The sequence below is a fragment of the Dicentrarchus labrax genome, unplaced genomic scaffold (genome assembly GCF_905237075.1).
Source record: "Dicentrarchus labrax unplaced genomic scaffold, dlabrax2021, whole genome shotgun sequence".
NCBI classification, from domain to species: Eukaryota; Metazoa; Chordata; class Actinopteri; family Moronidae; genus Dicentrarchus; species Dicentrarchus labrax.
The window spans coordinates 29975943-30003354 of NW_026136711.1; the positions used below are offsets into that span (position 1 = coordinate 29975943).

General features: G+C 37.1%; 6 protein-coding genes and 1 long non-coding RNA gene across 14 annotated transcripts in view; 1 reads left to right on the top strand and 6 right to left on the bottom strand.

The window, feature by feature from the left end:
• LOC127371390 (transcription factor HES-5-like) overlaps positions 1-7723 on the bottom strand; it is a 14521-nt gene extending 6798 nt beyond the window's left edge. The window contains exons 1-2 of the mRNA XM_051414171.1: positions 7601-7723; positions 7042-7487 (exon numbers count right to left, since the gene is read on the bottom strand). Of these exons, the coding sequence (XP_051270131.1) occupies positions 7155-7487; positions 7601-7723 (456 nt within the window). The 3' untranslated portion in view covers positions 7042-7154. The remainder of the gene's footprint in view (positions 1-7041; positions 7488-7600) is intronic.
• The window catches only part of LOC127371376 (transcription factor HES-5-like), a 26976-nt gene extending 15161 nt beyond the window's left edge, over positions 1-11815 (bottom strand). For 4 of the 6 annotated variants that reach the window (XR_007886395.1, XR_007886396.1, XR_007886393.1 and 1 more), the window contains exons 1-2: positions 11678-11815; positions 10704-11564 (exon numbers count right to left, since the gene is read on the bottom strand). Coding sequence is in view for 1 of the 6 variants with exons in the window: in XM_051414158.1 (XP_051270118.1) it covers positions 11142-11564; positions 11678-11800 (546 nt within the window). In the remaining 5 variants the exon portion in view is untranslated. Of the gene's footprint in view, positions 1-6698; positions 7042-10079; positions 11565-11677 lie in introns of those variants that run through there. The other 2 variants (XR_007886397.1, XM_051414158.1) reach the window with 2 other exon arrangements.
• On the bottom strand, positions 1526-26405 carry LOC127371383 (transcription factor HES-5-like). Of its 2 annotated transcripts, XR_007886398.1 has the most exons (3): positions 26268-26405; positions 25279-26154; positions 1526-2145 (listed from the first exon to the last, which is right to left on the bottom strand). XR_007886398.1 is itself a non-coding variant. In XM_051414166.1 (2 exons), the coding sequence occupies exons 1-2, from the start codon at positions 26388-26390 to the stop codon at positions 25732-25734; spliced, it is 546 nt and encodes a 181-aa protein (XP_051270126.1). In that variant the 5' UTR covers positions 26391-26405; the 3' UTR covers positions 24669-25731. The 2 variants fall into 2 exon arrangements, 1 of the variants encoding a protein (XP_051270126.1); XM_051414166.1 differs by lacking the exon at positions 1526-2145 and having other exon boundaries at positions 24669-26154.
• LOC127371385 (transcription factor HES-5-like) lies at positions 2552-3471 on the bottom strand. Its single transcript, XM_051414168.1, has 2 exons — positions 3368-3471; positions 2552-3254 (listed from the first exon to the last, which is right to left on the bottom strand). The coding sequence occupies exons 1-2, from the start codon at positions 3428-3430 to the stop codon at positions 2832-2834; spliced, it is 486 nt and encodes a 161-aa protein (XP_051270128.1). The 5' UTR covers positions 3431-3471; the 3' UTR covers positions 2552-2831.
• On the top strand, positions 5973-25563 carry LOC127371394 (uncharacterized). Of its 2 annotated transcripts, none has more exons than XR_007886401.1 (3): positions 5973-6141; positions 10153-10886; positions 20013-20099. It is a non-coding gene; the product is annotated as an uncharacterized LOC127371394 (long non-coding RNA). The 2 variants fall into 2 exon arrangements; XR_007886400.1 differs by lacking the exon at positions 20013-20099 and adding an exon at positions 25477-25563 and having other exon boundaries at positions 5974-6141.
• LOC127371380 (transcription factor HES-5-like) lies at positions 15244-16966 on the bottom strand. The gene is made up of 2 exons (XM_051414163.1): positions 16844-16966; positions 15244-16730 (listed from the first exon to the last, which is right to left on the bottom strand). Exons 1-2 carry the CDS (start codon positions 16964-16966, stop codon positions 16308-16310), a joined length of 546 nt encoding a protein of 181 aa, XP_051270123.1. The 3' UTR covers positions 15244-16307.
• Positions 19193-20941, bottom strand: LOC127371381 (transcription factor HES-5-like). The gene is made up of 2 exons (XM_051414164.1): positions 20804-20941; positions 19193-20690 (listed from the first exon to the last, which is right to left on the bottom strand). The coding sequence occupies exons 1-2, from the start codon at positions 20924-20926 to the stop codon at positions 20268-20270; spliced, it is 546 nt and encodes a 181-aa protein (XP_051270124.1). The 5' UTR covers positions 20927-20941; the 3' UTR covers positions 19193-20267.
• Positions 26406-27412: the final 1007 nt, after the last annotated feature.

Sequence of the window (27412 nt, forward strand, 5' to 3'; positions counted from 1 at the left end):
AGAGTCTGACATCACCAGCCATCTGGAGGGAAACGACACCATTGGCTGGCTCTGACAGTTTGTAAAGTTTGAAATTTTTGCGGAAAATCTTTCCAAGTTTCACTAAAATGACTTATCATCTCATGTTTTTCAGTTCCGATCATTGTTCTAGGCTTTATTTTGAACTTCCAGTCTCTATCATGCCTTATTACTGACCATTAAATCTAAATTACAGTTTACCACATGAGGGTGGGAGGTTTCCTGGGGGGCAGCTGTTTCCTGAAGTGTGCCAAATCCCTTTAGAGAATTATTTGGCTGCTGGTGGGATGGATGTCATTCACACTTAACTCTTCCCTCCAGAGCTTTCCCACACTTCGTCTATTAGCATAAAATAGGCATGTGCCCCTCTACAAATGGACTATTTTAGGATCCTATACAGAAACAGTGTGCAACGCCAAGGGTACAGTGCGGGGCTCCTTCAATATACAAATAACTTATTAAATAAGCAATATGTGGACATTAAAGTTAGTGACTTCACATTTTAGACACATAAATAATTAGTTAATAAAATGCTGAAAGCTCATGTTGTTTTACTGGGTCGGGGTCTGAACATCAGGGTGCAAAGTGTCATTGTGCAATATATTTTCCACTGAAGTCATAATTAATGTGAGAGGAAGTCGTTAGCCTACACCTCATGTGCCAAACATTTTGTAGCTAACTAGTCAAAAATTAACATTAGAATATGGTCTTGCCAAATGATGTAGACATTTCTGTGTGTTAAACTGCCTCTAAGCATGTGGACCACTGGGAATTTGTTTTTCAGCTTGTAGCTGTTCAAAGTCAAACTGTAATGACGTTGTAATTCTGACAAACATAACATTTAATTAACCAGATTATTATGTTTAAATGTTTTTAACATGTTAACTTACACAGTCTGACAGGAACTTTTTCAAACACCGCTAAAACTATTGGCTCCTAACAGATGAAATTATCTTACTGTAAAAATTGGAAATGCTCATTTAAAATCAAAAGTGAGATTCAAAAATAAATTCCACTTTTTGGAGCCATGATCCATTCTCTGTCTCTTCAGGGCAAAGGTCTGGATCTATTGACCCACAGAGCTCTGTGAGTGAGTTTCCTCTGGTTTCCCACACTTTGTCCTTTCACTGCTTTCACTGGAGGAACAATAGAAGTGTGTCTTATTATGCATCTCAAATGTCTAACCTCTTTAAAGAGGGAAATCGTAAAATTTAAACATTTAGCATTGAAACACCTGAAACTGATAGTTAGACCAGAATAACAGTGCAGCAAAATTGCCTTTAAAATGTGCTTCTTCTCATTTGCTTTGTTGACGTTACTTAATTGAACCACATTACTATTCTAAATTTTACCCTAAACAGGTATGTTGTGGTATGTGTGTGTTGAAATTTATCTTAATGTAGGAACAATATGGGGGGGGGGTCTCTGTCAATTTAGTGACAGTAAGAAATTAATGTAGTAAGACTCTTTCATCACCACAAACACAATGACATGAGAACACAAGATATTCAGCTGACAGTGTTTGTTTATTCAACAAGGCACAATGAGCCACATGAAGTAAGAAAGCTCCAACTAGAGGTGATGATACATCACAACAACAACTTGTAGATTTCTACAAGACACACTGTACTCAGAGAGAGTAAAGGAACAGCTGTCTTTATAAAAGACAAACGATTTACAATATTTGAGGACACAGTACTCACTGTCCTTTGAGAGTTTCTTCACAAAAGAATTAAAACATTTGCACTTTGCAAACAAAATGAAAACATAGTAAAAACTGATCTTAAAACAGATCACATCATTCTTATAACCATTAAATTCAACTGATTCTCAAAATGTAAATAATACATTGTCACTGGAAAACTGTGACAGTGTGACATCAAACAAACCTTTAACACTAAAAGGATAAACATATTGATCTTAAAACAGATCATTGTTCAATAATCACATAAAGTGAGAGAAAGTCCATTAAGACAAAATGTCCATAAAAAGGACAATTCAGATTATTGATCTAAATGATCATTAGTTATCAAGAGGTAACAAATATCACCAATTCAATGTTTTAGTAATATGGAATATGCAGTGACTTAAAAAAGTGTCACAGAGAAATTGTCACATTAATTAAACCTTTTAAAAAAAGGATAAACATATTGATCTTAAAACAGATCATTGTTCAATAATCACATAAAGTGAGAGAAAGTCCATTAAGACAAAATGTCCATAAAAAGGACAATTCAGATTATTGTCTATATGATCATTAGTAATCAAGAGGTAACAAATATCACCAATTCAGTATGTTTTAGTAATGTGGAACATGGAGTGAATTATAAAAGTGTCACAGAGAAATTGTGAGATAAATTAAACCTTTTAGGAAAAAAGGATAAACATTTAGATCTTATAACAGATCAGTTTTAAGTGATCACACATTAATGTGACTTAATGTCCATTATGACAATATGTCCTTAAAAAGGACAGTTCAAGTTTCTGATCAGTATGATCAATAACAATCAAAAGATAACAGATGTTAAATATACTACCAATACATGAAGTACAGTGAGGTATAATAATAATTGCTGATGCAATCAGATATGTTCATGCAACATGCATGACAAGATGTTCTCTTTCTTAACATGAAAGATATTGTTGCTGTCATTTCCTTAGGAAATATCATCTTGCACCAAGAAAAACACAAAATACAACCTTCTGTACACACAGAAGAACAAGTTCATACAATTTCAAAGAATTCAGTCCAGTAATCTTTGACCAATGTGGTCATCTGAGTTTGTCTGGTAGTAACTCCAGAATGTAGGTGTCTACCACGGCCTCCAGAGGGCGCTGTGGACTGGACTCTTGTCTTTGGTGATGCTGGTCTGGACTGTGGAGCTCAGAAGAGAGAAGTCAGCCTCTCTCAGGTTCTTATCAGAGGAAGACTGCAGCTTGTTGAAGTGGTTCAGCAGTCTTCTCTGGGACTGTGTCTTCACCTGTTCCTTGGACAGGAAGTGTGTCACCTCTTGGACACACCTGGAGTAGCCCTGATCAACAGCTGCTGAGTCCACAGCTTGATGCTGCTGCTGCAGTCGTCTCAGGACACAAACTGTCATCTCCAGGATGTCTGCTTTCTCCAGCTTGGAGTCTGGCTGCTGTTTGAGGAACTCTGGATCCAGGAGAGACTTGAGCTGCTCAATGCTGCTGTTGATTCGCTCTCTGCGTAACTTTTCCACCAGAGGTTTTCTGAGCTGCAGAAAGAAGAAGAAAGTCATTAATAAACTTATTCTGGATCATAGCGTTAATATAAAACAAGATAACATCTCATTAACAATATTTAAATCTTCTTGAATCTTCAATTTACCTTGTGGGTCAGAGTCAGATGCTCCTGAGAATTGGTCATTGCTGCAGTGATTGTAGGTGCCATAGCTGGATCTCTGTGCTGTAGAGGTCTCTGTAGAGAGAATCTGATCTCTGCTGGCTTCTTCCCTCCTATTTATAGTCCCACATCTCCATATGAATGTGTGGGTCTTGGTCTGGCTGGAGTTTCTCACAGTCTGTAGCCAATGAGAGAGCTTGGGGAGACAATCCGGCGTGTGGAGCTGCAGCACGTTGAATGCTTTCATTGCCTGGGGGACAATGGTTAGATCTCTGGGGAACAGGTGGAGGGCTGGGGGGGTGATGGAGAGAGACTCACAGAGCTCTGTGTGACTCTGGGAAAGTGGTGACCCTGTAGAGAGCAGATCTGCTGCCTGATGCTGGGATCAATGACTTTGACTGAGCACACGCTGAACATGCCTTCAGACACGTGGGGGACGGACAACTATGTGCATGTAGGGTAAAAAGTCCTTTATAATTTAGAAATAACTCAAATAAATACATAGTGGAAACCGATTTTTGAGTCTAAATGCTAATGCTGAGTTGTTACCTAAACTCAAGGAAGTACAATTCATGTCATTTATCCTTATTTCTTTCTTAATAAGTCAGTTTCAGTGTTCATATAATAGGATCTGACTTTTTTCTTAATTTTTGATAATTTAAATGCTGTATTTTGGAAAGTTAATTCTATTAGGTGTTAGAAAATATTTTTGATGGCCTTGCTGCATTTAAAAGTTATCTTTTTAGAAAACCCTAAGAACAACAATCAATCTGCTGTCCAGAATCTAACACAGTCCTCTGGCTTGTGTCTTGTATTGACTGGTAAAAAATATTGCATATCTTCAATATAACTGCATTCAATAATCATCAGAAATAGATTTTTATATCAGTGTTTTTGCATTGTGTGATAAGCCAGTCAAATGCCAGTTTTGCCCTTTATCTTCCATATTGTCCCAATTATTCACTTAGAACTTTCACTTTATATTAGTCTAGTCTTTTTTCTTAAATCTTTATGTAATGACTGCATTTAGGAAAGATAATTGTCTTAGGTGTTAAAAATATTGAGATTCCCATTGCATTTAAAATATATTTTAAAAACCCTTAGATCAGCAGTCATTCTGCTGTCCAGATGTGACAAAGTCTTCTGACTTGTGTCTTGTAGTCAGTCTGGGTAGAAAGTTGGTCGCACTTTCCCACACTGACTGCCTGAATGCTGTGGTCAGTGAACAACAAAAGGTCTTTGAATGGAGCCTGATGTCACCAACCATCTGGAGGGAAAGAACACCATTGGCTGCTTCTGACTGGTTGTATAGATTTAGACTGTCAGGAAAATGTTATCAGTAAGCATCAGCTCAGTTGATTTGGAAGATTATTTAGTGAATTTCCAATCATCGCACATTATTACCATCCACCCATAACTGTTCCTTTCTATCAGTAACTGGATAAACTTTCAGCTCTATGGATGAGGGTGGGAGGTTGAGGCAGCTGTTTCATGAAGTGTGCCAAATTCCTTTGGAGAATAGTCTGCTGCTGGTGGGGTTGAGGATGCTAATCATGCTAAACTCTGTTTTTCTGGGTTTTCCCACACTCTGTACATTAAAAGATATTTAAATGTGTTTCTAAATCCGACAGACATTTTGAGGATTCTCTGTTTTTTAAGGGGTCATTGATTTTTTTCTGTTGATTTTTTGTCTTTTTTACAGTCTACAGTTCATCAGGGTTAAATCAAAAAATACATAAAGTCAAAATTGGGATCACTGAAAACAAAGAAATGCTTATTAAATATATCATGTTAATATAACCAGTATAGACTGATGTCAACATGTGATAGTAGTTTAAGTCATATTCTTTCAACTAAACACTGACGTCTCAGTATCAGTACTGAACAATTTTCTAGTGTCTTGTCTTCAAAGGCAAATTATTATATGGCCTGAAATGTTAGTGAAATTAAACAAAGCAAAATCCTACACTAGAAATTCTGAAAAACAATCCCTTTTCACAAATTATTTCACTGACGGAAACATATTCAATTAGTTTTCAAACCCCAACTTTAGAAAAAGGCAGTATACCGGTATGTGACATTTGTAAAAGGATTTTTTTCCCTTGGAAAAAAGGTAAAATGTTGAATATTGATTATGATTTGAAAGATGTTTGGAAGATTCAGTTTTGGAGCCAGGGTCCTTTTAATCTCTGTCTCTTCAGGGCAAAGGTCTGGATCTATTGTCCCACAGGGCTCTGTGAGTGTGCTTCCTCTGGTTTCCCACACGCTGGCCTTTCACTGGAGGAACAATAGAAGTGTGTCGTATTATGCATCTAAGATACAATGTCTGACCTCTTTAAAGAGGGAAATGGTTAACTTTAAACTTTTTACATTCAAATACCTGAAATTGACAGTTACAGCAGAATAATGGTGCAAGAAAACCGTCTTTGAATTGTTCTTTGTCTCATTTACTTTCATGATTTGGCTTAATTGAACCACATTGCTTTGGCTTTTCTCTAACCAGGTAAGTAATGGATAAATAGTTACTGTATGTGCTGAATTTGACCTTTATTTGTCAATCCAATGTAGGTATATTAATGGAGGCCTCTATCAATGAAGTGACAAAGAAAAATACATTTAGGAATTCTGTTTTGCATCATAATAACAAGTATGTAACCGTGACACACAATAACATAAGAACACAAGATATTCAGCTGACAGTGTTTGTTTATTCAACAAGGCACAATGAGCCACATGAAGTAAGAAAGCTCCAACTAGAGGTGATGATACATCACAACAACAACTTGTAGATTTCTACAAGACACACTGTACTCAAAGAGAGTAAAGGAACAGCTGTCTTTATAAAAGACAAACGATTTACAATATTTGAGGACACAGTACTCACTGTCCTTTGAGAGTTTCTTCACAAATGGATCAAAACATTTTCACTTTGCAAACAAAATGAAAAACATGTAAAAACTGATCTTAAAACAGATCACATTATTCTTATAACCATTAAATTCAATTGATTCTCAAAATGTAAATAATACATTGTCACTGGAAAACTGTGACAGTGTGACATCAAACAAACCTTTAACACTAAAAGGATAAACATATTGATCTTAAAACAGATCATTGTTCAATAATCGCATAAAGTAAGAGAAAGTCCATTAAGACAAAATGTCCATAAAAAGGACAATTAAGATTTTTGATGTATTTCAAAATCATCATTACTAATCAAAAGGTAACAAATATCACCAATTCAGTATGTTTTAGTAATATGGAACATGCAGTGAATTATAAAAGTATCACAGAGAAATTGTGACATTAATTAAACCATTTAGAAAAAAAGAATAAACATTTTGATCTTATAACAGATCAGTTTTAAGTGATCACACATTAAAGTGAGTTAAAGTCAATTCTGACAAAATGTCCATAAAAAGGACAGTTCAAGTTTTCTGATCAGTATGATCAATAATAATCAAAAGATAACAGATGTTACCATAGAATATACTACCAATACATGAAGTACAGTGAGGTATAATAATAATTGCTGATGCAATCAGATATGTTCATGCAACATGCATGACAAGATGTTCTCTTTCTTAACATGAAAGATATTGTTGCTGTCATTTCCTTAGGAAATATCATCTTGCAACAAGAAAAACACAAAATACAACCTTCTGTACACACAGAAGAACAAGTTCATACAATTTCAAAGAATTCAGTCCAGTAATCTTTGACCAATGTGGTCATCTGAGTTTGTCTGGTAGTAACTCCAGAATGTAGGTGTCTACCACGGCCTCCAGAGGGCGCTGTTGACTGGACTCTTATCTTTGGTGCTGCTGGTCTGGACTGTGGAGCTCAGAAGAGAGAAGTCAGCCTCTCTCAGGTTCTTATCAGAGGAAGACTGCAGCTTGTTGAAGTGGTTCAGCATTCTTCTCTGCTGTTGATTCTGCTGCTGCAGTCGTCTCAGGACACAAACTGTCATCTCCAGGATGTCTGCTTTCTCCAGCTTGGAGTCTGGCTGCTGTTTGAGGAACTCTGGATCCAGGAGAGACTTGAGCTGCTCAATGCTGCTGTTGATTCGCTCTCTGCGTAACTTTTCCACCAGAGGCTTTTTGAGCTGCAGAAAGAAGAAGAAAGTCATTAATAAACTTATTCTGGAACATAGCATTAATATAAAACAAGATAACATCTCATTAACAATATTTAAATCTTCTTGAATCTTCAATTTACCTTGTGGGTCAGAGTCAGATGCTCCTGAGAATTGGTCATTGCTGCAGTGATTGTAGGTGCCATGGCTGGATCTCTGTGCTGTAGAGGTCTCTGTAGAGAGAATCTGATCTCTGCTGGCTTCATCCATCCTATTTATAGTCCCACATCTACATATGAATATGTGGGTCTTGGTCTGGTTGAAGTTTCTCACAGTCTGTAGCCAATCACGGAGTCAAACAAGAGAAATACATTTGTTAAACTGCCACATGCTTAGTGGTCCTTTTAGATGGGGACAATGGTTAGATCTCAGGGGAACAGGTGGAGGACGGGGGGGGGGAGTGATGGAGAGAGACTCTGTGTGAATCTGGGAAAGTGGTGACCCTGTAGAGAGCAGATCTGCTGCCTGATGCTGAGATCAATGACTCTGACTGAGCACACGCTCATCATCCCATCACATGAGTGGTGGAATAACATCCATGGTTTAATGTATGAAATATATTTAGAATCAAAATGAATACAAAAAATTATGATTTTTTTTTTTTTTTTGCCAAAACCTTAAATCATCAATTGAATTCCCTGTATTTTGAGTTGATATTTTAGATATTTTCTTTTCTTTTCTTAGTTAATTAATGTTTCTTCTGTTTTGTTTCATCAAAAATACAGGATTTTGCAACAGAATAAGACATTAGAGAACATTGTGATGCCCATTCATGGCACTTAAAGTCAAGAAAATAATCATGATGCTGTCCAGATGTAGCAGTCTTGACACGTGCCATATAGTCGGCGTGAGTAACAAGTAAAGCCCAGTTTCCCACACTGACTGCCTGTATGGTCAATGAACCACAAAGGGACTTTAGTGACAGATGCTGGCTGTGTGTTGTTATTGAAACAGAGTCTGACATCACCAGCCATCTGGAGGGAAACGACACCATTGGCTGGCTCTGACAGTTTGTAAAGTTTGAAATTTTTGCGGAAAATCTTTCCAAGTTTCAGTAAAATGACTTATCATCTCATGTTTTTCAGTTCCAATCATTGTTCTAGACTTTATTTTGAACTTCCAGTCTCTATCATGCCTTATTACTGACCATTAAATCTAATTAGAGTTTACCACATGAGGGTGGGAGGTTTCCTGGGGGGCAGCTGTTTCCTGAAGTGTGCCAAATCCCTTTAGAGAATTATTTGGCTGCTGGTGGGATGGATGTCATTCACACTTAACTCTTCCCTCCAGAGCTTTCCCACACTTTGTCTATTAGCATAAAATAGGCATGTGCCCCTCTAAAAATGGACTGTTTTAGGATCCTATACAGAAACAGTGTGCAACGCCAAGGGTACAGTGCGGGGCTCCTTCAATATACAAATAACTTATTAAATAAGCAATATGTGGACATTAAAGTTAGTGACTTCACATTTTAGACACATAAATAATTAGTTAATAAAATGCTGAAAGCTCATGTTGTTTTACTGGGTCGGGGTCTGAACATCAGGGTGCAAAGTGTCATTGTGCAATATATTTTCCACTGAAGTCATAATTAATGTGAGAGGAAGTCGTTAGCCTACACCTCATGTGCCAAACATTTTTGTAGCTAACTAGTCAAAAATTAACATTAGAATATGGTCTTGCCAAATGATGTAGACATTTCTCTGTGTTAAACTGCCTCTAAGCATGTGGACCACTGGGAATTTGTTTTTCAGCTTGTAGCTGTTCAAAGTCAAACTGTAATGACGTTGTAATTCTGACAAACATAACATTTAATTAACCGGATTATTATGTTTAAATGTTTTTAACATGTTAACTTACACAGTCTGACAGGAACTTTTTCAAACATCGCTAAAACTATTGGCTCCTAACAGATGAAATTATCTTACTGTAAAAAGTGGAAATGCTCATTTAAAATCAAAAGTGAGATTCAAAAATAAATTCCACTTTTTGGAGCCATGATCCATTCTCTGTCTCTTCAGGGCAAAGGTCTGGATCTATTGACCCACAGAGCTCTGTGAGTGAGTTTCCTCTGGTTTCCCGCACTTTGTCCTTTCACTGCTTTCACTGGAGGAACAATAGAAGTGTGTCTTATTATGCATTCCATTAGATTCAATGTTTGACCTCCTTAATGAGTGCATGGTTTACTTTAAACTTTTTCTACTAAAACATCTGAAACTGACAATCATGACAAAATAATGGTGCAGCAAGAGTGCCTTCAAAATGTAGTTTCTCTCATGTGCTTTGATGACTTGAGTTATTCCATATAAATATGTAATGCTGACACTTCTTCAATATTAAAAATCTTCATTGATCCACATTAGTATACTTGCTGTTACCCTAAACAGATATGTCATGGATAACAAGTTACTTTGAGTGCTGAACTTTATCTTGAATTGTAAATCAAAGGTAGCAATTATGGACGTCTCTATAATGAAGTGGAAATAAAAACACGTGTAGAATGTCTTTCTTTCGTCATGTTGAGAGTGTAGTCATGACACACAATGACATGAGAAGGCAACATTTTCAGCGGGCAATGTTTGTTTATTCAACAAGGCACAATGAGCCACATGAAGTAAGAAGGCTTCAACTAGAGGTGATGATACATCACAACAACAACTTGTAGATTTCTACAAGACACACTGTACTCAGAGAGAGTAAAGGAACAACTGTCTTTATAAAAGACAAACGATTTAATATATTTGAGGACACAGTACTCACTGTCCTTTGAGAGTTTCCTCACAAAAGAATTAAAACATTTGCACTTTGCAAACAAAATGAAAAACGTGTAAAAACTGATCTTAAAACAGATCACATTATTATTATAACCATTAAATTCAACTGATTCTCAAAATGTAAATATGACCTTGTCACTGGAAAACTGTGACAGTGTGACATCAAACAAACCTTTAACACTAAAAGGATAAACATATTGATCTTAAAACAGATCATTGTTCAATAATCACATAAAGTGAGAGAAAGTCCATTAAGACAAAATGTCCATAAAAAGGACAATTCAGATTCTTGATCTAAATGATCATTAGTAATCAAGAGGTAACAAATATCACCAATTCAGTATGTTTTAGTAATATGGAACATGCAGTGAATTATAAAAGTATCACAGGAAAATTGTGACATTAATTAAACCTTTTAGGAAAAAAGGATAAACATTTAGATCTTATAACAGATCAGTTTTAAGTGATCACACATTAATGTGACTTAATGTCCATTATGACAATATGTCCTTAAAAAGGACAGTTCAAGTTTCTGATCAGTACGATCAATAACAATCAAAAGATAATATACTACCAATACATGAAGTACAGTGAGGTATAATAATAATTACTGATGCAATCAGATATGTTCATGCAACATGCATGACAAGATGTTCTCTTTCTTAACATGAAAGATATTGTTGCTGTCATTTCCTTAGGAAATATCATCTTGCACCAAGAAAAACACAAAATACAACCTTCTGTACACACAGAAGAACACGTTCATACAATTTCAAGGAATTCAGTCCAGTAATCTTTGACCAATGTGGTCATCTGAGTTTGTCTGGTAGTAACTCCAGAATGTAGGTGTCTACCACGGCCTCCAGAGGGCGCTGTGGACTGGACTCTTGTCTTTGGTGATGCTGGTCTGGACTGTGGAGCTCAGAAGAGAGAAGTCAGCCTCTCTCAGGTTCTTATCAGAGGAAGACTGCAGCTTGTTGAAGTGGCTCAGCAGTCTTCTCTGAGACTGTGTCTTCACCTGTTCCTTGGACAGGAAGTGTGTCACCTCTTGGACACACCTGGAGTAGCCCTGATCAACAGCTGCTGAGTCCACAGCTTGATGCTGCTGCTGCAGTCGTCTCAGGACACAAACTGTCATCTCCAGGATGTCTGCTTTCTCCAGCTTGGAGTCTGGCTGCTGTTTGAGGAACTCTGGACCCAGGAGAGACTTGAGTTGCTCAATGCTGCTGTTGATTCGCTCTCTGCGTAACTTTTCCACCAGAGGTTTTCTGAGCTGCAGAAAGAAGAAGAAAGCCATTAATAAACTTATTCTGGAACATAATGTTAATATAAAACAAGATAACATCTCATTAACAATATTTAAATCTTCTTGAATCTTCAATTTACCTTGTGGGTCAGAGTCAGATGCTCCTGAGAATTGGTCATTGCTGCAGTGATTGTAGGTGCCATGGCTGGATCTCTGTGCTGTAGAGGTCTCTGTAGAGAGAATCTGATCTCTGCTGGCTTCATCCCTCCTATTTATAGTCCCACATCTCCATATGAATGTGTGGGTCTTGGTCTGGTGGAAGTTTCTCACAGTCTCAGCCAATCAGAGAGCTTGGTAAGCCAATATATTATTGACTCATTGAATTACTTTATTACCTAGGGAACAATGGTTAGATCTCAGGGGAACAGGTGGAGGACTGGGGGGGTGATGGAGAGAGAATCACAGAGCTCTGTGCGAATGTGGGAAAGTGGTGACCCTGTAGAGAGCAGATCTGCTGTCTGATGCTGGGATCAGTGACTTTGACTGAGCACACGACCGTCATCCCATCACACACGTTGGGGAATAACATTTATGGTGTAATGTTCGAAAATGCATGTATAACAAATACAAAAAGTGTGTGGATTTCTTTGGTGCTTTTATTTAACTAAAACCTAAAATGCAGGAGGTGAAATCAATCAACTTTGAATTTAAAGTTTATTGAAATATTTCATTTACATTTTTTTGGTTGATCAATGGTCAGTTTTGCTTAATCAAAAATATCATACTCATAAATATGAATAAGATTTTACAAAACAGTAATTTGTTAGATAACATCAATGCACTTTAAATAAAGTCAAGACAATAATCGTGCAGCAGTCCAGATGTAGCAGTCTTTTGACACGTGCCATATAGTCGGTGTGAGTAAGCGGTAGACCTCAGTTTCCCACACTGACCACAAAGGGACTTCAAAGAGAGATACTGGCTGTGTGTTGTTATGGAAACAGAGCCTGACATCACCAACCATCTGGAGGGAAACGACACCATTGGCTGGCTCTGTAAATGTGAACGTTTTTGTGAAAAATCTGTGATAAAGTTTCACAAAAATGATTTATTTCTCAGTTTCTAATCATTGTTGGTACATTTTGAACCTCCAGTCAAAATCATGCCTCATTACTGACCATCAAATGTATATTTTAGCTCTATACATGAGGGTGGGAAGTTTCCTGGGGGGCAGCTGTTTCCTGAAGTGTGCCAAATCCCTTTGGAGAATTATTTGGCTGCTGGTGGGTTGGATGTCATTGACACTAAACTCTGCTCTCAAGAGCTTTCCCACACTCCATCCATTAGCAGAAAATAGGCATGTGCCCCTCTAGAAATGGACTTTTTGAGTTTCCTCCTTTTTGCCACAAACATTGTGGGCACCCCCTTAGAACAACCAATTAACCAACACATTAAAGTGAACACTTAAATATTACTAAAAAATGCTAATTATTTATTGCACATTTAAGAGACTTTATTTCCACTTGTGTAATAATTAATGTGACAGGAAGTGGATGATGGACACTACTCCACGTGCAAAAGTTGACTTTGCTTGCTACTATAAAAATGTATTTCAAAAATAGTCTTCAATTATTGAGCAATGTTAGTTCTGATTTACTCTCACTTTCCCTTTTAACAAAGTGGCCTTGATATTTCTCTGTGTGTAACACCCTCTTAGAATATGAATCCTGTGTGGTAGTTCAAGTGTTTATTGATCAAAGCCAGAGTAACATGAGATTGTAATTCTAACAAACATGGTATTAACTGAAGTTAACGAAATTGTGTTTTAATATGCTGAACAGGCTAACTTACTTATTGTGCTGAAAGTATTGGCCCTCACTAGATGAAATCCTAATATTTTAAGAAGTGGAACTGCTCATATATATCAGAGCAACAGTTAAAACTAAAGCCATGATTTCAAATAAATTTCAGTTTTGGAGCCGGGCTCCTTTTAATGTCTCTTCAGGGCAAAGGTCTGGATCTATTGTCCCACAGGGCTCTGTGAGTGAGGTTCCTCAGGTTTCCCACAGTTTGTCCTTTCACCGCTTTCACTGGAGGAACAATGGAAGTGTGTCGTATTATGCATCCTATTAGTGTCTGAATTCTTTATGGAGGGAAATGGTTAACTTTTAACTTTTTAAATAGAAACACTTTAAAGTGACAATTATACCAAAAGGATGTTAAAGCAAAATTGTCTTTGAATTGGAAATTGTTCCAATTTAGTTTGACGACTTGGTTTGCTCCATATGAACACATTAACATAACACTGAGAATCCCTCCACTTTTCAAATTCATTTAAATGTATTATAGTTAGTTTCACACTAAACAGGTATGTTATGGATGAATAATTAGTCTGTGTTCAGAATGTTTACCTAAATTTGTTAATCAAGGGAGGAACAACAATGGATGGATCTAACAATTCAGAAAAATTTAGAAAATTCTCTCTTTTAAAATAGTAAAGAGGGTAGTCAGGATATGTAATAAATTAAAATACTGTATTTTGGAAAATGGATTTGCTTGGGAGTTAAAAATATTGACATTCCCATGATGCGTTGAAAAGTTATTTCAGAAAACTTGAGAACAACGATCATTTTGCTGTCCAGATGTAGCACAGTCTTCTGACATGTCTTTTCTAGTCATTGTGAGTAGAAAGTTCTCAGTTGGTCTCACTTTCTCACACTGACTCCCTGAATGCTGTGATCAGTGAACAACAAAAGGACTTTGAATGGAGCTTTTGTGACTGATACTGGGCGTGTGTTGTAGTAGAAACAGGGCCTGACGGCACCAACCATCTGGAGGGAAAGAACTCCATTGGCTGCTTCTGGCTGGTTGTATAGATTGAGACTATCGGGAAAATTTTATCATTTAGAATCAGCTCAGTTGATTTGGAAGATTATTTAGTGAACTTCCAATCGTCGCACATTATTACCATCCACCCATAACTGTTCCTTTCTATTAGTAACTAGATAAACTTTCAGCTCTATGGATGAGGTTGGGAGGTTGAGGCAGCTGTTTCATGAAGTGTGCCAAATTCCTTTGGAGAATAGTCTGCTACTGGTGGGGTTGAAGATGTTAATCATGCTAAACTCTGTTTTCCAGGGTTGACTCACACTCTGTACATTCAAGTTTAGATGTTTTTCTAAATCCAAATACACCTTTTCAGGATTCTGTGTTTTTTAGAGGTCATTGGTGTTTTTCTTTGTCTTTTTTACAGTCTACAGTCTGAATATGATTTGAAAGATATTAGAAGGATTCAGTTTTGGAGCCAGGTTCCTTTTAATCTCTGACCCTTCAGGGCAAAGGTCTGGATCTATTGTCCCACAGGGCTCTGTGAGTGAGCTTCCTCTGGTTTCCCACACTTTGGCCTTTCACTGGAGGAACAATAGAAGTGTGTCTTATGATGCATCTCATTAGATACAATGTAGGACCTTTTTATACAGTGAACTTTTAACTTTGAACTTTTTAGATTAAAAAAAAACGAAATAATTTTGTAGCAAAAGTGTCTTTGAAATATACTTGTTCTTACCATTAACAGTACTTAATTAAATCACATTACTATTCTTACTTTTACCTTGTGATGATGGAGGCCTCTATCAATTAATGTAGTAAGTTTCTTTCTTCATCATAAACAAGGTAATGACACACAATGACATGAGAACACAAGATATTCAGCTGACAGTGTTTGTTTATTCAACAAGGCACAATGAGCCACATGAAGTAAGAAAGCTCCAACTAGAGGTGATGATACATCACAACAACAACTTGTAGATTTCTACAAGACACACTGTACTCAGAGAGAGTAAAGGAACAACTGTCTTTATAAAAGACAAACGATTTACAATATTTGAGGACACAGTACTCACTGTCCTTTGAGAGTTTCTTCACAAATGGATCAAAACATTTTCACTTTGCAAACAAAATGAAAACATAGTAAAAACTGATCTTGAAACAGATCACATCATTCTTATAACCATTAAATTCAACTGAATTTCAAAATATAAAACTTGTATTGTCACTGGACAATTGTGACATTAAACAAACCTTTAATACTAAAAGGATAAAACATCATAAAACAGATCATTGTTCAATAATCACATAAAGTGAGAGAAAGTCCATTAAGACAAAATGTCCCTAAAAAGGACAATTAAGATTCTTGATCTATATGATCATTAGTAATCAAGAGGTAACAAATATTACTAATTCAATATGTTTTAGTAATATGGAACATGCAGTGAATTATAAAAGTGTCACAGAGAAATTGTGACATTAATTAAACCTTTTAGAAAAAAAGGATAAACCTTTGGATCTTATAACAGATCAGTTTTAAGTGATCACACATTAATGTGAGTTAAAGTCAATTATGACAATATGTCCATAAAAAGGACAGTGAAAGTTTCTGATCAGTACGATCAATAACAATCAAAAGATAACAGATGTTACCATAGAATATACTACCAATACATGAAGTATAGTGAGGTATAATAATAATTGCTGAGGCAATCAGATATGTTCATGCAACATGCATGACAAGATGTTCTCTTTCTTAACATGAAAGATATTGTTGCTGTCATTTCCTTAGGAAATATCTTCTTGCACCAAGAAAAACACAAAATACAACCTTCTGTACACACAGAAGAACAAGTTCATACAATTTCAAAGAATTAAGTCCTGTAATCTTTGACCAACGTGGTCATCTGAGTTTGTCTGGTAGTAACTCCAGAATGTAGGTGTCTACCACGGCCTCCAGAGGGCGCTGTTGACTGGACTCTTGTCTTTGGTGATGCTGGTCTGGACTGTGGAGCTCAGAAGAGAGAAGTCAGCCTCTCTCAGGTTCTTATCAGAGGAAGACTGCAGCTTGTTGAAGTGGTTCATCAGTCTTCTCTGGGGCTGTGTCTTCACCTGTTCCTTGGACAGGAAGTGTGTCACCTCTTGGACACACCTGGAGTAGCCCTGATCAACAGCTGCTGAGTCCACAGCTTGATGCTGCTGCTGCAGTCGTCGCAGGACACAAACTGTCATCTCCAGGATGTCTGCTTTCTCCAGCTTGGAGTCTGACTGCTGTTTGAGGAACTCTGGACCCAGGAGAGACTTGAGCTGCTCAATGCTGCTGTTGATTCGCTCTCTGCGTAACTTTTCCACCAGAGGCTTTCTGAGCTGCAGAAAGAAGAAGAAAGTCATTAATAAACTTATTCTTGAACATAGTGTTAACATAAAACAAGATAACATCTCATTAACAATATTTGAATCTTCTTGAATCTTCAATTTACCTTGTGGGTCAGAGTCAGATGCTCCTGAGAATTGGTCATTGCTGCAGTGATTGTAGGTGCCATGGCTGGATCTCTGTGCTGTAGAGGTCTCTGTAGAGAGAATCTGATCTCTGCTGGCTTCATCCCTCCTTTATAGTCCCACATCTCCATATGAATGTGTGGGTCTTGGTCTGGTTGGAGTTTCTCACAGTCTCAGCCAATCAGAGAGCTAGATGGGACAATGAAGGAGGCAGCACCGTGAACGTTGTAATTGCCTGGGGGACAATGGTTAGATCTCGGGGGAACAGGTGGAGGACTGGGGGCGTGATGGAGAGAGACTAACAGAGCTCTGTGTGAATCTGGGAAAGTGGTGACCCTGTAGAGAGCAGATTTGCTGCCTGATGCTGGGATCAATGACTGACTGAGCACACGCTCATCATCCCTTCGCACATGTGGGAGGACAATTAGTTGCATTTGGGGTAACAAGTACAGCATAACCTACATATTAGTACATTCAGTAATCACGGGAAACTTCTATGTCTAAATTATAGTTTTGTGCATAAGCAAAAATCCAATTAGTATCATATATGTTTTTTTCCCACACATTGTCATTCAGGTAAAGTGTCATTTAATATAATTTATGTTCTTTCTCAGAATTTTTAAATGATTAAAAGATTATATATTGGGAAATTAATTCTCTTCATTGTTAAAAAATATCGTCATGCCTGTGATGATATTTTAAAAACTTACGAACACTCATAATATTTCTGTCCAGATGTGACAAAGTCTTCTGACTTGTGTCTTGTAGTCAGTGTGGGTAGAAAGGTGGTCTCACTTTCCCACACTGACTCCCTGAATGCTGTGGTCAATGAACTACAAAAGGACTTTGAATGGAGCTTTTGTGACTGATACTGGACGTGTGTTTTAGTAGAAACAGAGCCTGACGTCACCAACCATCTGGAGGGAAAGAACTCCATTGGCTGCTTCTGACTGGTTGTGTAGATTTAACTTATGAAGAAAATGTTATTACAAATAATGAGATCGATTTATTTGGAAGATTATTTAGTGAACTTCCAATCGCCACACATCCACTCCTAACTGTTCCTTTCTATCAGTAACTGGATAAACTTTCAGCTCTATGGATGAGGGTGGGAGGTTGAGGCAGCTGTTTCATGAAGTGTGCCAAATCCCTTTGGAGAATAGTCTGCTGCTGGTGGGGTTGAAGATGCTAATCATGCTAAACTCTTTTCTCCAGAGTTTTCCCACACTCTGTATGTTTATATAAAGCAAGCCACGTGCCTCAATCAAAATACAATTTGGAGGAGACTCATTTTAATACATGGATGTCATTAGTTTTTTGTTCGTTTGTTTTTTGTTTTTTTTAATTAACAGATCATCAAAATTTTGTTTGAAAATATACAAAGTTGAAAATTGTGAGTAAGATACCCAACATAGACTTTGCACATGTAATTTAAATGTTCAAAAAGGTTTTTCTATCATTTTAACCACTGAGGACAAAATGTCATACTTGACTGTGGTCATACTTATTCAGCAAACCAGTGACGTTCTTGGTTTATATTTTGAAATATATTGTCTTCCTTACTGGCTTGTGTTCTATTGCAAAATATTGTAGGGCTATAATCCTGACATGTTTGTGAGATTAAATAAAAATCTAAGATTTTACGCGTTAAATTAAAATGTATAACAATCTGGTTTCACAATTTACTTACCTACAGAAACATTTTTATGACTTTGCTTATCCCCATCCTTACAAAATGGCAATATTTCAGAAACTGGTAAAAGTGTTTATTATCTTTGGAAAAAGTTCAAATGTTGAATTTATTTGAAACATGTTAGGAAGATTTGGTTTTGGAGTCAGGCTCCTTTTAATCTCTGTCTCTTCAGGGCAAAGGTCTTGATCTATTGTCCCACAGGGCTCTGTGAGTGAGTTTCCTCTGGTTTCCCACACTCTGTCCTTTCACTGCTTTCCCTGGAGGAACAATAGAAGTGTGTCTTATTATGCATCTCAAATGTCTAACCTCTTTAAAGAGGGAAATAGTTAACTTAAACATTTTGCATAGAGACACCTGAAACTGATAGTGAGACCAGAATAACAGTGCAGCAAAATTGTCTTTAAAATGTGCTGCCTCTCATTTGCTTTGTTGACTTTACTTAATTGAACCACATTACTATTCTAAATTTAACCCTATACAGGTATGTTGTGGTATGTGTGTGTTGAAGTGTATCTTAATTTATCAATCAAATGTAGGAACAATAGGGGGGGGTCTCTGTCAATTTAGTGACAATAAGAAATTAATGTAGAAAGACTCTTTCATCATCACAAACACAATGACATGAGAACACAAGATATTCAGCTGGCAGTGTTTCTTTATTCAACAAGGCACAATGAGCCACATGAAGTAAGAAAGTTCCAACTAGAGGTGATGATACATCACAACAACAACTTGTAGATTTCTACAAGACACACTGTACTCAGAGAGAGTAAAGGAACAACTGTCTTTATAAAAGACAAACGATTTACAATATTTGAGGACACAGTACTCACTGTCCTTTGAGAGTTTCTTCACAAATGGATCAAAACATTTTCACTTTGCAAACAAAATGAAAACATAGTAAAAACTGATCTTGAAACAGATCACATCATTCTTATAACCATTAAATTCAACTGAATTTCAAAATATAAAACTAACAATGTCACAGGACAATTGTGACATTAAACAAACCTTTAACAGTAAAAGGATAAAACATCATAAAACAGATCATTGTTCAATAATCACATAAAGTGAGAGAAAGTCCATTAAGACAAAATGTCCATAAAAAGGACAATTAAGATTCTTGATCTATATGATCATTAGTAATCAAGAGATAACAAATACCACCAATTCAATATGTTTTAGTAATATGGAACATGCAGTGAATTATAAAAGTATCACAGAGAAATTGTGACATTAATTAAAGCTTTGAGAAAAAAAGGATTGACATTTTGATCTTATAACAGATCAGTTTTAAGTGATCACACATTAATGTGACTTGATGTCCATTATGACAATATGTCCATAAAAAGGACAGTTAAAGTTTTCCGATCAGTATGATCAATAACAATCAATAACAATCAAAAGATAACAGACGTTACCATAGAATATACTACCAATACATGAAGTACAGTGAGGTATAATAATAATTGCTGATGCAATCAGATATGTTCATGCAACATGCATGACAAGATGTTCTCTTTCTTAACATGAAAGATATTGTTGCTGTCATTTCCTTAGGAAATATCATCTTGCACCAAGAAAAACACAAAATACAACCTTCTGTACACACAGAAGAACAAGTTCATACAATTTCAAAGAATTCAGTCCAGTAATCTTTGACCAATGTGGTCATCTGAGTTTGTCTGGTAGTAACTCCAGAATGTAGGTGTCTACCACGGCCTCCAGAGGGCGCTGTGGACTGGACTCTTGTCTTTGGTGATGCTGGTCTGGACTGTGGAGCTCAGAAGAGAGAAGTCAGCCTCTCTCAGGTTCTTATCAGAGGAAGACTGCAGCTTGTTGAAGTGGTTCAGCAGTCTTCTCTTGGACTGTGTCTTCACCTGTTCCTTGGACAGGAAGTGTGTCACCTCTTGGACACACCTGGAGTAGCCCTGATCAACAGCTGCTGAGTCCACAGCTTGATGCTGCTGCTGCAGTCGTCTCAGGACACAAACTGTCATCTCCAGGATGTCTGCTTTCTCCAGCTTGGAGTCTGGCTGCTGTTTGAGGAACTCTGGATCCAGGAGAGACTTGAGTTGCTCAATGCTGCTGTTGATTCGCTCTCTGCGTAACTTTTCCACCAGAGGCTTTCTGAGCTGCAGAAAGAAGAAGAAAGTCATTAATAAACTTATTCTGGAACATAGTGTTAATATAAAACAAGATAACATCTCATTAACAATATTTAAATCTTCTTGAATCTTCAATTTACCTTGTGGGTCAGAGTCAGATGCTCCTGAGAATTGGTCATTGCTGCAGTGATTGTAGGTGCCATGGCTGGATCTCTGTGCTGTAGAGGTCTCTGTAGAGAGAATCTGATCTCTGCTGGCTTCATCCCTCATATTTATAGTCCCACATCTCCATATGAATGTGTGGGTCTTGGTCTGGCTGGAGTTTCTCACAGTCTCAGCCAATCAGAGAGCTCGGTGAGACAATATATTATTGACTCGTTTAATTATTTTATCGCCTGGGGGACAATGGTTAGATCTCGGGGGAACAGGTGGAGGACTGGGGGGGGTTATGGAGAGAGACTCACAGAGCTCTGCGTGAATCTGGGAAAGTGGTGACCCTGTAGAGAGCAGATCTGCTGTCTGATGCTGGGATCAATGTCTTTGACTGAGCACACGCTCATGATCCCTTCACACACGTTGGGAAATAACATTTATGGTGTAATGTTTGAAATACGTTTTTGATAAAAATGAAGACAAAAGTACAATTCTTTGTTGGGCTTTATTCAGCCTAAACATAAAATGCAGCAGGTGAAATCACTTTGTTTTGAATTGGTCATTTAGCTCGATATTTTATTTTGTTGCTCAGTGTTTCTTCAGCTTTGCTTCATCAAAAATTCTACATTTTACAGAACAGTAAGATTTGAGAGACCAGTGTGATGCCTGTTCATGACCATTAGAATAAAGTGAAGACAATAATCATGATGCTGTCCAGATGTAGCAGTCCTTTGACACGTGCCATATAGTCGATGTGAGTAAGAGGTAGAGCTCAGTTTCCCACACTGACTGCCTGTATGGTCATGGTCAATGAACCACAAAGGGACTTCAGTGACAGATGCTGGCTGAGCCTTACATCACCACCCATCTGGAGGGAAACAACACCATTGGCTTATTCTGACAGTTTATACATTTGTAAAATTTGAAATTTATTTGAACAAAGTTGTCCCAAAATGGTTTATAATCTCATATTTTCAGTTTCTATTCATTCTTGCTGGTTACATTTTGAATCTCCAGTCATAATCATGCCTCATTACTAACCATCATTTAGATGTAAATTTCAACTCTACCCTTTTTGTGGGAGGCTTCTTGAGAGCAGCTGTTTCCTGAAGTGTGCCAAATCCCTTTGGAGAATGACTGCGTGCTGGTTGGATGTCATTGACACTCAACTCTGCCCTCCAGAGCTTTCCCACATACCATCAATTAGCAGAAAATAGGCATGTGTCCCTCTACAAATGGACTTTTTGAGTTTCCTCCTTTTTGCCACAAACATTGTGGGCACCCCCTTAGAACAACCAATCAACCAACACATTAAAGTGAAAACGTATACAATTAAGTATTATTTGAAAATGCAAATAATTTGCTGCACATTTCAGAGACATAGATATGGAATCAATATTGTACAATTGTAAAATCTCCTGTTTGTTCAGTAAGTTGGTGTTTTAACATCAGGACAGATTGTCTGAATATGCCATTTCTTCCCTTTGTGTAATAATTAATGTGACAGGAATGGATGCTGGACACAGTTCTATGTGCAAATTGACTTGGTTTCCTAATATATGAATTCATTTCAAAAATGGTCTTCAATTATTGAGCAATGTCAGTTCTGTTTTACTCTCACTTTCCCTTACAGCATAGTGGTCGAGATATTTCTCTTAGTAGTATATGAACCTTGCGCAGTAGTTTTCATTTTCAGGTGTTTATTGATCAGAGTCTGAGTACCATGAGATTGTGATTCTGATAAACATTGTATTAAGTGAAGTTAACCAGTTGTCATTAATATATTTAACTGGTTAACTTACAAAGTGTAAATTCCAGAAGCTCTTTTCAAACATTGTGCTAAAGGTATTGGTTCTCATTCGATAAAGTCGTACTTTTCTAAAAAGTGGAACTGATCATTTATATCAGACCAACATTTACAACGAAAGGCATGATTTGAAATAAATTTTGGTTTTGGAGCCGGGCTCCTTTTAATGTTTCTTCAGGGCAAAGGTCTGGATCTATTGTCCCACAGGGCTCTGTGAGTGAGGTTCCTCTGGTTTCCCACACTTTGTCCTTTCACCGCTTTCACTGGAGGAACAAAAGAAGTGTGTCGTATGATGCATGCCATTAGTGTCTGAATTCTTTAAGGAGGGAAATGGTTCACCTTTAACTTTTTGTCTTTGAATTAGAAATTGTTCTAAAGAAGTCTGATGACTAAGCTTTCTTCATGTAACCATATTGACATAAAACTGGTAAACCCAGCACTATTTTTTTTTTAATTCAAATTCATAAAAACCTATCATAGTTAGCTTTACACTAAACAGTTATGTTATGGATAAATAATTAGACTGTGTTCTGAATTGATGAAAAATAATGGAGGCATCAAACAATTCAGAAAATGTAGAAAATTCTCTCTTTTAAAATAGTAAAGAGGGTAGTTAGGATATGCAATTATTAAAATACTGTGTTTTGGAAAATGGATTCTCTTGGGAGTTAAAATTATTGACATTCCCATGATGCATTGAAAAGTTATTTCAGAAAACTTGAGAACAACAATCATTTTGCTGTCCAGATGTAGCACAGTCTTCTGACATGTCTTTTCTAGTCATTGTGAGAAGAAAGTTCTCAGTTGGTCTCACTTTCCCACACTGACTCCCTGAATGCTGTGGTCAATGAACAACAAAATGACTTTGAATGGAGCTTTTGTGACTGACACTGGACGTGTGTTGTAGTAGAAACAGAGCCTGACGGCACCGACCATCTGGAGGGAAAGAACACCATTGGCTGCTTCTGACTGCAAAGTTTGAAAGTACAAAGAAACTGTTATTATAAAAATTTAACTCGGTTGATTTGCAATAATATTAGTGAACTTCCAATCATTGTCACACATTTTGACTAACCAATCCTAACTGTTCCTTTCTATCAGTAACTGGATAAACTTTCAGCTCTATGGATGAGGGTGGGAGGTTGAGGCAGCTGTTTCATGAAGTGTGCCAAATTCCTTTGGAGAATAGTCTGCTGCTGGTGGGGTTGAGGATGCTAATCGTGTTAAACTCTGTTATGCAGAGTTTACTCACACTCTTTACATTAAAAGAAGTTTAGACGTCTTTCTAAATCCGAATACATCTTTTTCAGAATTCTCTCTCTTTTTCAAGTCAAGGTCAAGGTTACTTTATTTGTAGATTTGGTTTGCAGTAAAATACATTGCATCCCTCTAGACAAAAATACAAAATCAACAAACAACTCAGACAGTAGACAAACGTGACACAAACCAAAATCTAATATCCTACTCTAGAAATTCTGAAAAACAGTACATTTTCACAAATTATGTAACAGCAATTTGATTTGCAAACCCCCAATATATGTCACTTTGGCGAAGGGGATTTTTTTACTAGGAAAAATGAATACTGATTATGATTTGAAACATGTTGCTTTTCACTGCTTCCACTGGAGGAACAATAGAAGTGTCTCTTATTATGCATCTAAGATACAATGTCTGACCTCTTTAAAGAGTGAAATGGTTAACTTTAAACTTTTTACATTCAAATGCCTGAAATCAACAGTAAGACCAGAATAATTGTGCAGCAAAACCATCTCTGAAATGGGCTTTGTCTGATTTACTTTCATGATTCGACTCAATCGAACCACAATGCTTTGCTGGGTTTAACTCTAAACAGGTATGTAACAAATTAATAATTACTGTATGTGCTAAATTTGACCTTGATTTGTCAATCCAATGTGTGAATATTAATGGAGGCCTCTTTTAATTAAGTGACAAAGAAACAGAAATGTAAAGTTTCTCTCCCTCATTATATAATACAGAAGGTAATGACACACAATGACATGAGAACACAAGATATTCAGCTGGCAGTGTTTGTTTATTCGACAAGGCACAATGAGCCACACAAAGTAAGAAAGCTCCAACTAGAGGTGATGATACATCACAACAACAACTTGTAGATTTCTACAAGACACACTGTACTCAGAGAGAGTAAAGGAACAGCTGTCTTTATAAAAGACAAACGATTTACAATATTTGAGGACACAGTACTCACTGTCCTTTGAGAGTTTCTTCACAAATGGATCAAAACATTTTCACTTTGCAAACAAAATGAAAAATAGTAAAAACTGATCTTGAAACAGATCACATCATTCTTATAACCATTAGATTCAACTGAATTTCAAAATATAAAACTTGTATTGTCACTGGAAAACTGTGACAGTGTGAAATTAAACAAACCTTTAACAGTAAAAAGATAAACATATTGATCTTAAAACAGATCATTGTTCAACAATCACATAAAGTGAGAGAAAGTCCATTAAGACAAAATGTCCATAAAAAGGACAATTCAGATTATAGATCTAAATGATCATTAGTAAACAAGAGGTAACAAATATTACTAATTCAAAATGTTTTAGTAATATGGAATATGCAGTGAATTATAATCGTGTCACAGAGAAATTGTGACATTAATTAAACCTTTTAAAAAAAGGATAAACATTTTGATCTTATAACAGATCAGTTTTAAGTGATCACACATTAATGTGAGTTAAAGTCTATTATGACAATATGTCCATAAAAAGGACAGTTAAAGTTTCTGATCAGTATGATCAATAACAATCAAAACATAACAGATGTTACCATAGAATATACTACCAATACATGAAGTATAGTGAGGTATAATAATAATTGCTGATGCAATCAGATATGTTCATGCAACATGCATGACAAGATGTTCTCTTTCTTAACATGAAAGATATTGTTGCTGTCATTTCCTTAGGAAATATCATCTTGCACCAAGAAAAACACAAAATACAACCTTCTGTACACACAGAAGAACAAGTTCATACAATTTCAAAGAATTCAGTCCAGTAATCTTTGACCAATGTGGTCATCTGAGTTTGTCTGGTAGTAACTCCAGAATGTTGGTGTCTACCACGGCCTCCAGAGGGCGCTGTGGACTGGACTCTTGTCTTTGGTGATGCTGGTCTGGACTGTGGAGCTCAGAAGAGAGAAGTCAGCCTCTCTCAGGTTCTTATCAGAGGAAGACTGCAGCTGGTTGAAGTGGTTCAGCAGTCTTCTCTGGGACTGTGTCTTCACCTGATCCTTGGACAGGAAGTGTGTCACCTCTTGGACACACCTGGAGTAGCCCTGATCAACAGCTGCTGAGTCCACAGCTTGATGCTGCTGCTGCAGTCGTCTCAGGACACAAACTGTCATCTCCAGGATTTCTGCTTTCTCCAGCTTGGAGTCTGGCTGCTGTTTGAGGAACTCTGGATCCAGGAGAGACTTGATCTGCTCAATGCTGCTGTTGATTCGCTCTCTGCGTAACTTTTCAACCAGAGGCTTTCTGAGCTGCAGAAATAAGAATAAAGTCATTAATAAACTTATTCTGGATCATAATGTTAATATAAAACAAGATAACATCTCATTAACAGTATTTAAATCTTCTTAAATCTTCAATTTACCTTGTGGGTCAGAGTCAGATGCTCCTGAGAATTGGTCATTGCTGCAGTGATTGTAGGTGCCATGGCTGGATCTCTGTGCTGTAGAGGTCTCTGTAGAGAGAATCTGATCTCTGCTGGCTTCATCCCTCCTATTTATAGTCCCACATCTCCATATGAATGTGTGGGTCTTGGTCTTACTGGAGTTTCTCACAGTCTCAGCCAATCAGAGAGCTCGGTGAGACAATATATTATTGACTCGTTTAATTATTTTATCGCCTGGGGGACAATGGTTAGATCTCTGGGGAACAGGTGGATGACTGGGGGGGGGGAGGAGAGAGACTCACAGAGCTCTGTGTGAATCTGGGAAAGTGGTCACCCTGTAGAGAGCAGATCTGCTGTCTGATGCTGGGATCAATGACTCTGACTGAGCACACGCTCATGATCCCTTCACATACGTTGGGAAAACACATTTATGGTGTCATGTTTGAAATAAGTTTTTGATAAAAATGAAGACAAAAAAATAATTCTTTGTTGGGCTTTATTCAGCCTAAACTTAAAATGTAGCAGGTAAAATCACTTTGTTTTGAATGGGTCATTTAGCTAGATATTTTATTTAATTGTCTTTGTTGTTCAGTGTATCTTCAGTTGTGCTTCATCTAAAATTCTACATTTTACAGAACAGTAAGATTTGAGAGACCAGTGTGATGCCTGTTCATGACCATTAGAATAAAGTGAAGACAATAATCAAGATGCTGTCCAGATGTAGCAGTCCTTTGACACGTGCCATATAGTCGATGTGAGTAAGAGGTAGAGCTCAGTTTCCCACACTGACTGCCTGTATGGTCAATGAACCACAAAGGGACTTCAGTGACAGATGCTGGCTGAGCCTTACATCACCACCCATCTGGAGGGAAACAACACCATTGGCTGATTCTGACAGTTAACAAATTTGTAAAATTTGAAATTTATTTGGACGAAGTTGTCCCAAAATGGTTTGTAATCTCATATTTTCAGTTTCTATTAATTCTTGCTGGTTACATTTTGAACCTCCAGTCATAATCATGCCTCATTTCTGACCATCATTTAGATGTAAATTTCATCTCTACCCTTTTTGTGGGAGGCTTCTTGAGAGCAGCTGTTTCCTGAAGTGTGCCAAATCCCTTTGG

Excerpts from the sequence above, each read along its gene's own strand:
- LOC127371385 (XM_051414168.1), bottom strand. The coding sequence starts at position 3,430 with ATGGCACCTACAATCACTGCAGCAATGACCAATTCTCAGGAGCATCTG. Across the intron at positions 3,255-3,367 it reads ATCTGACTCTGACCCACAAG|CTCAGAAAACCTCTGGTGGA; the intron begins GTAAATTGAAGA and ends TTCTTTCTGCAG.
- LOC127371381 (XM_051414164.1), bottom strand. The coding sequence starts at position 20,926 with ATGAAGCCAGCAGAGATCAGATTCTCTCTACAGAGACCTCTACAGCAC. Across the intron at positions 20,691-20,803 it reads ATCTGACTCTGACCCACAAG|CTCAGAAAGCCTCTGGTGGA; the intron begins GTAAATTGAAGA and ends TTCTTTCTGCAG.
- LOC127371383 (XM_051414166.1), bottom strand. The coding sequence starts at position 26,390 with ATGAAGCCAGCAGAGATCAGATTCTCTCTACAGAGACCTCTACAGCAC. Across the intron at positions 26,155-26,267 it reads ATCTGACTCTGACCCACAAG|CTCAGAAAGCCTCTGGTTGA; the intron begins GTAAATTGAAGA and ends TTATTTCTGCAG.
- LOC127371380 (XM_051414163.1), bottom strand. The coding sequence starts at position 16,966 with ATGAAGCCAGCAGAGATCAGATTCTCTCTACAGAGACCTCTACAGCAC. Across the intron at positions 16,731-16,843 it reads ATCTGACTCTGACCCACAAG|CTCAGAAAGCCTCTGGTGGA; the intron begins GTAAATTGAAGA and ends TTCTTTCTGCAG.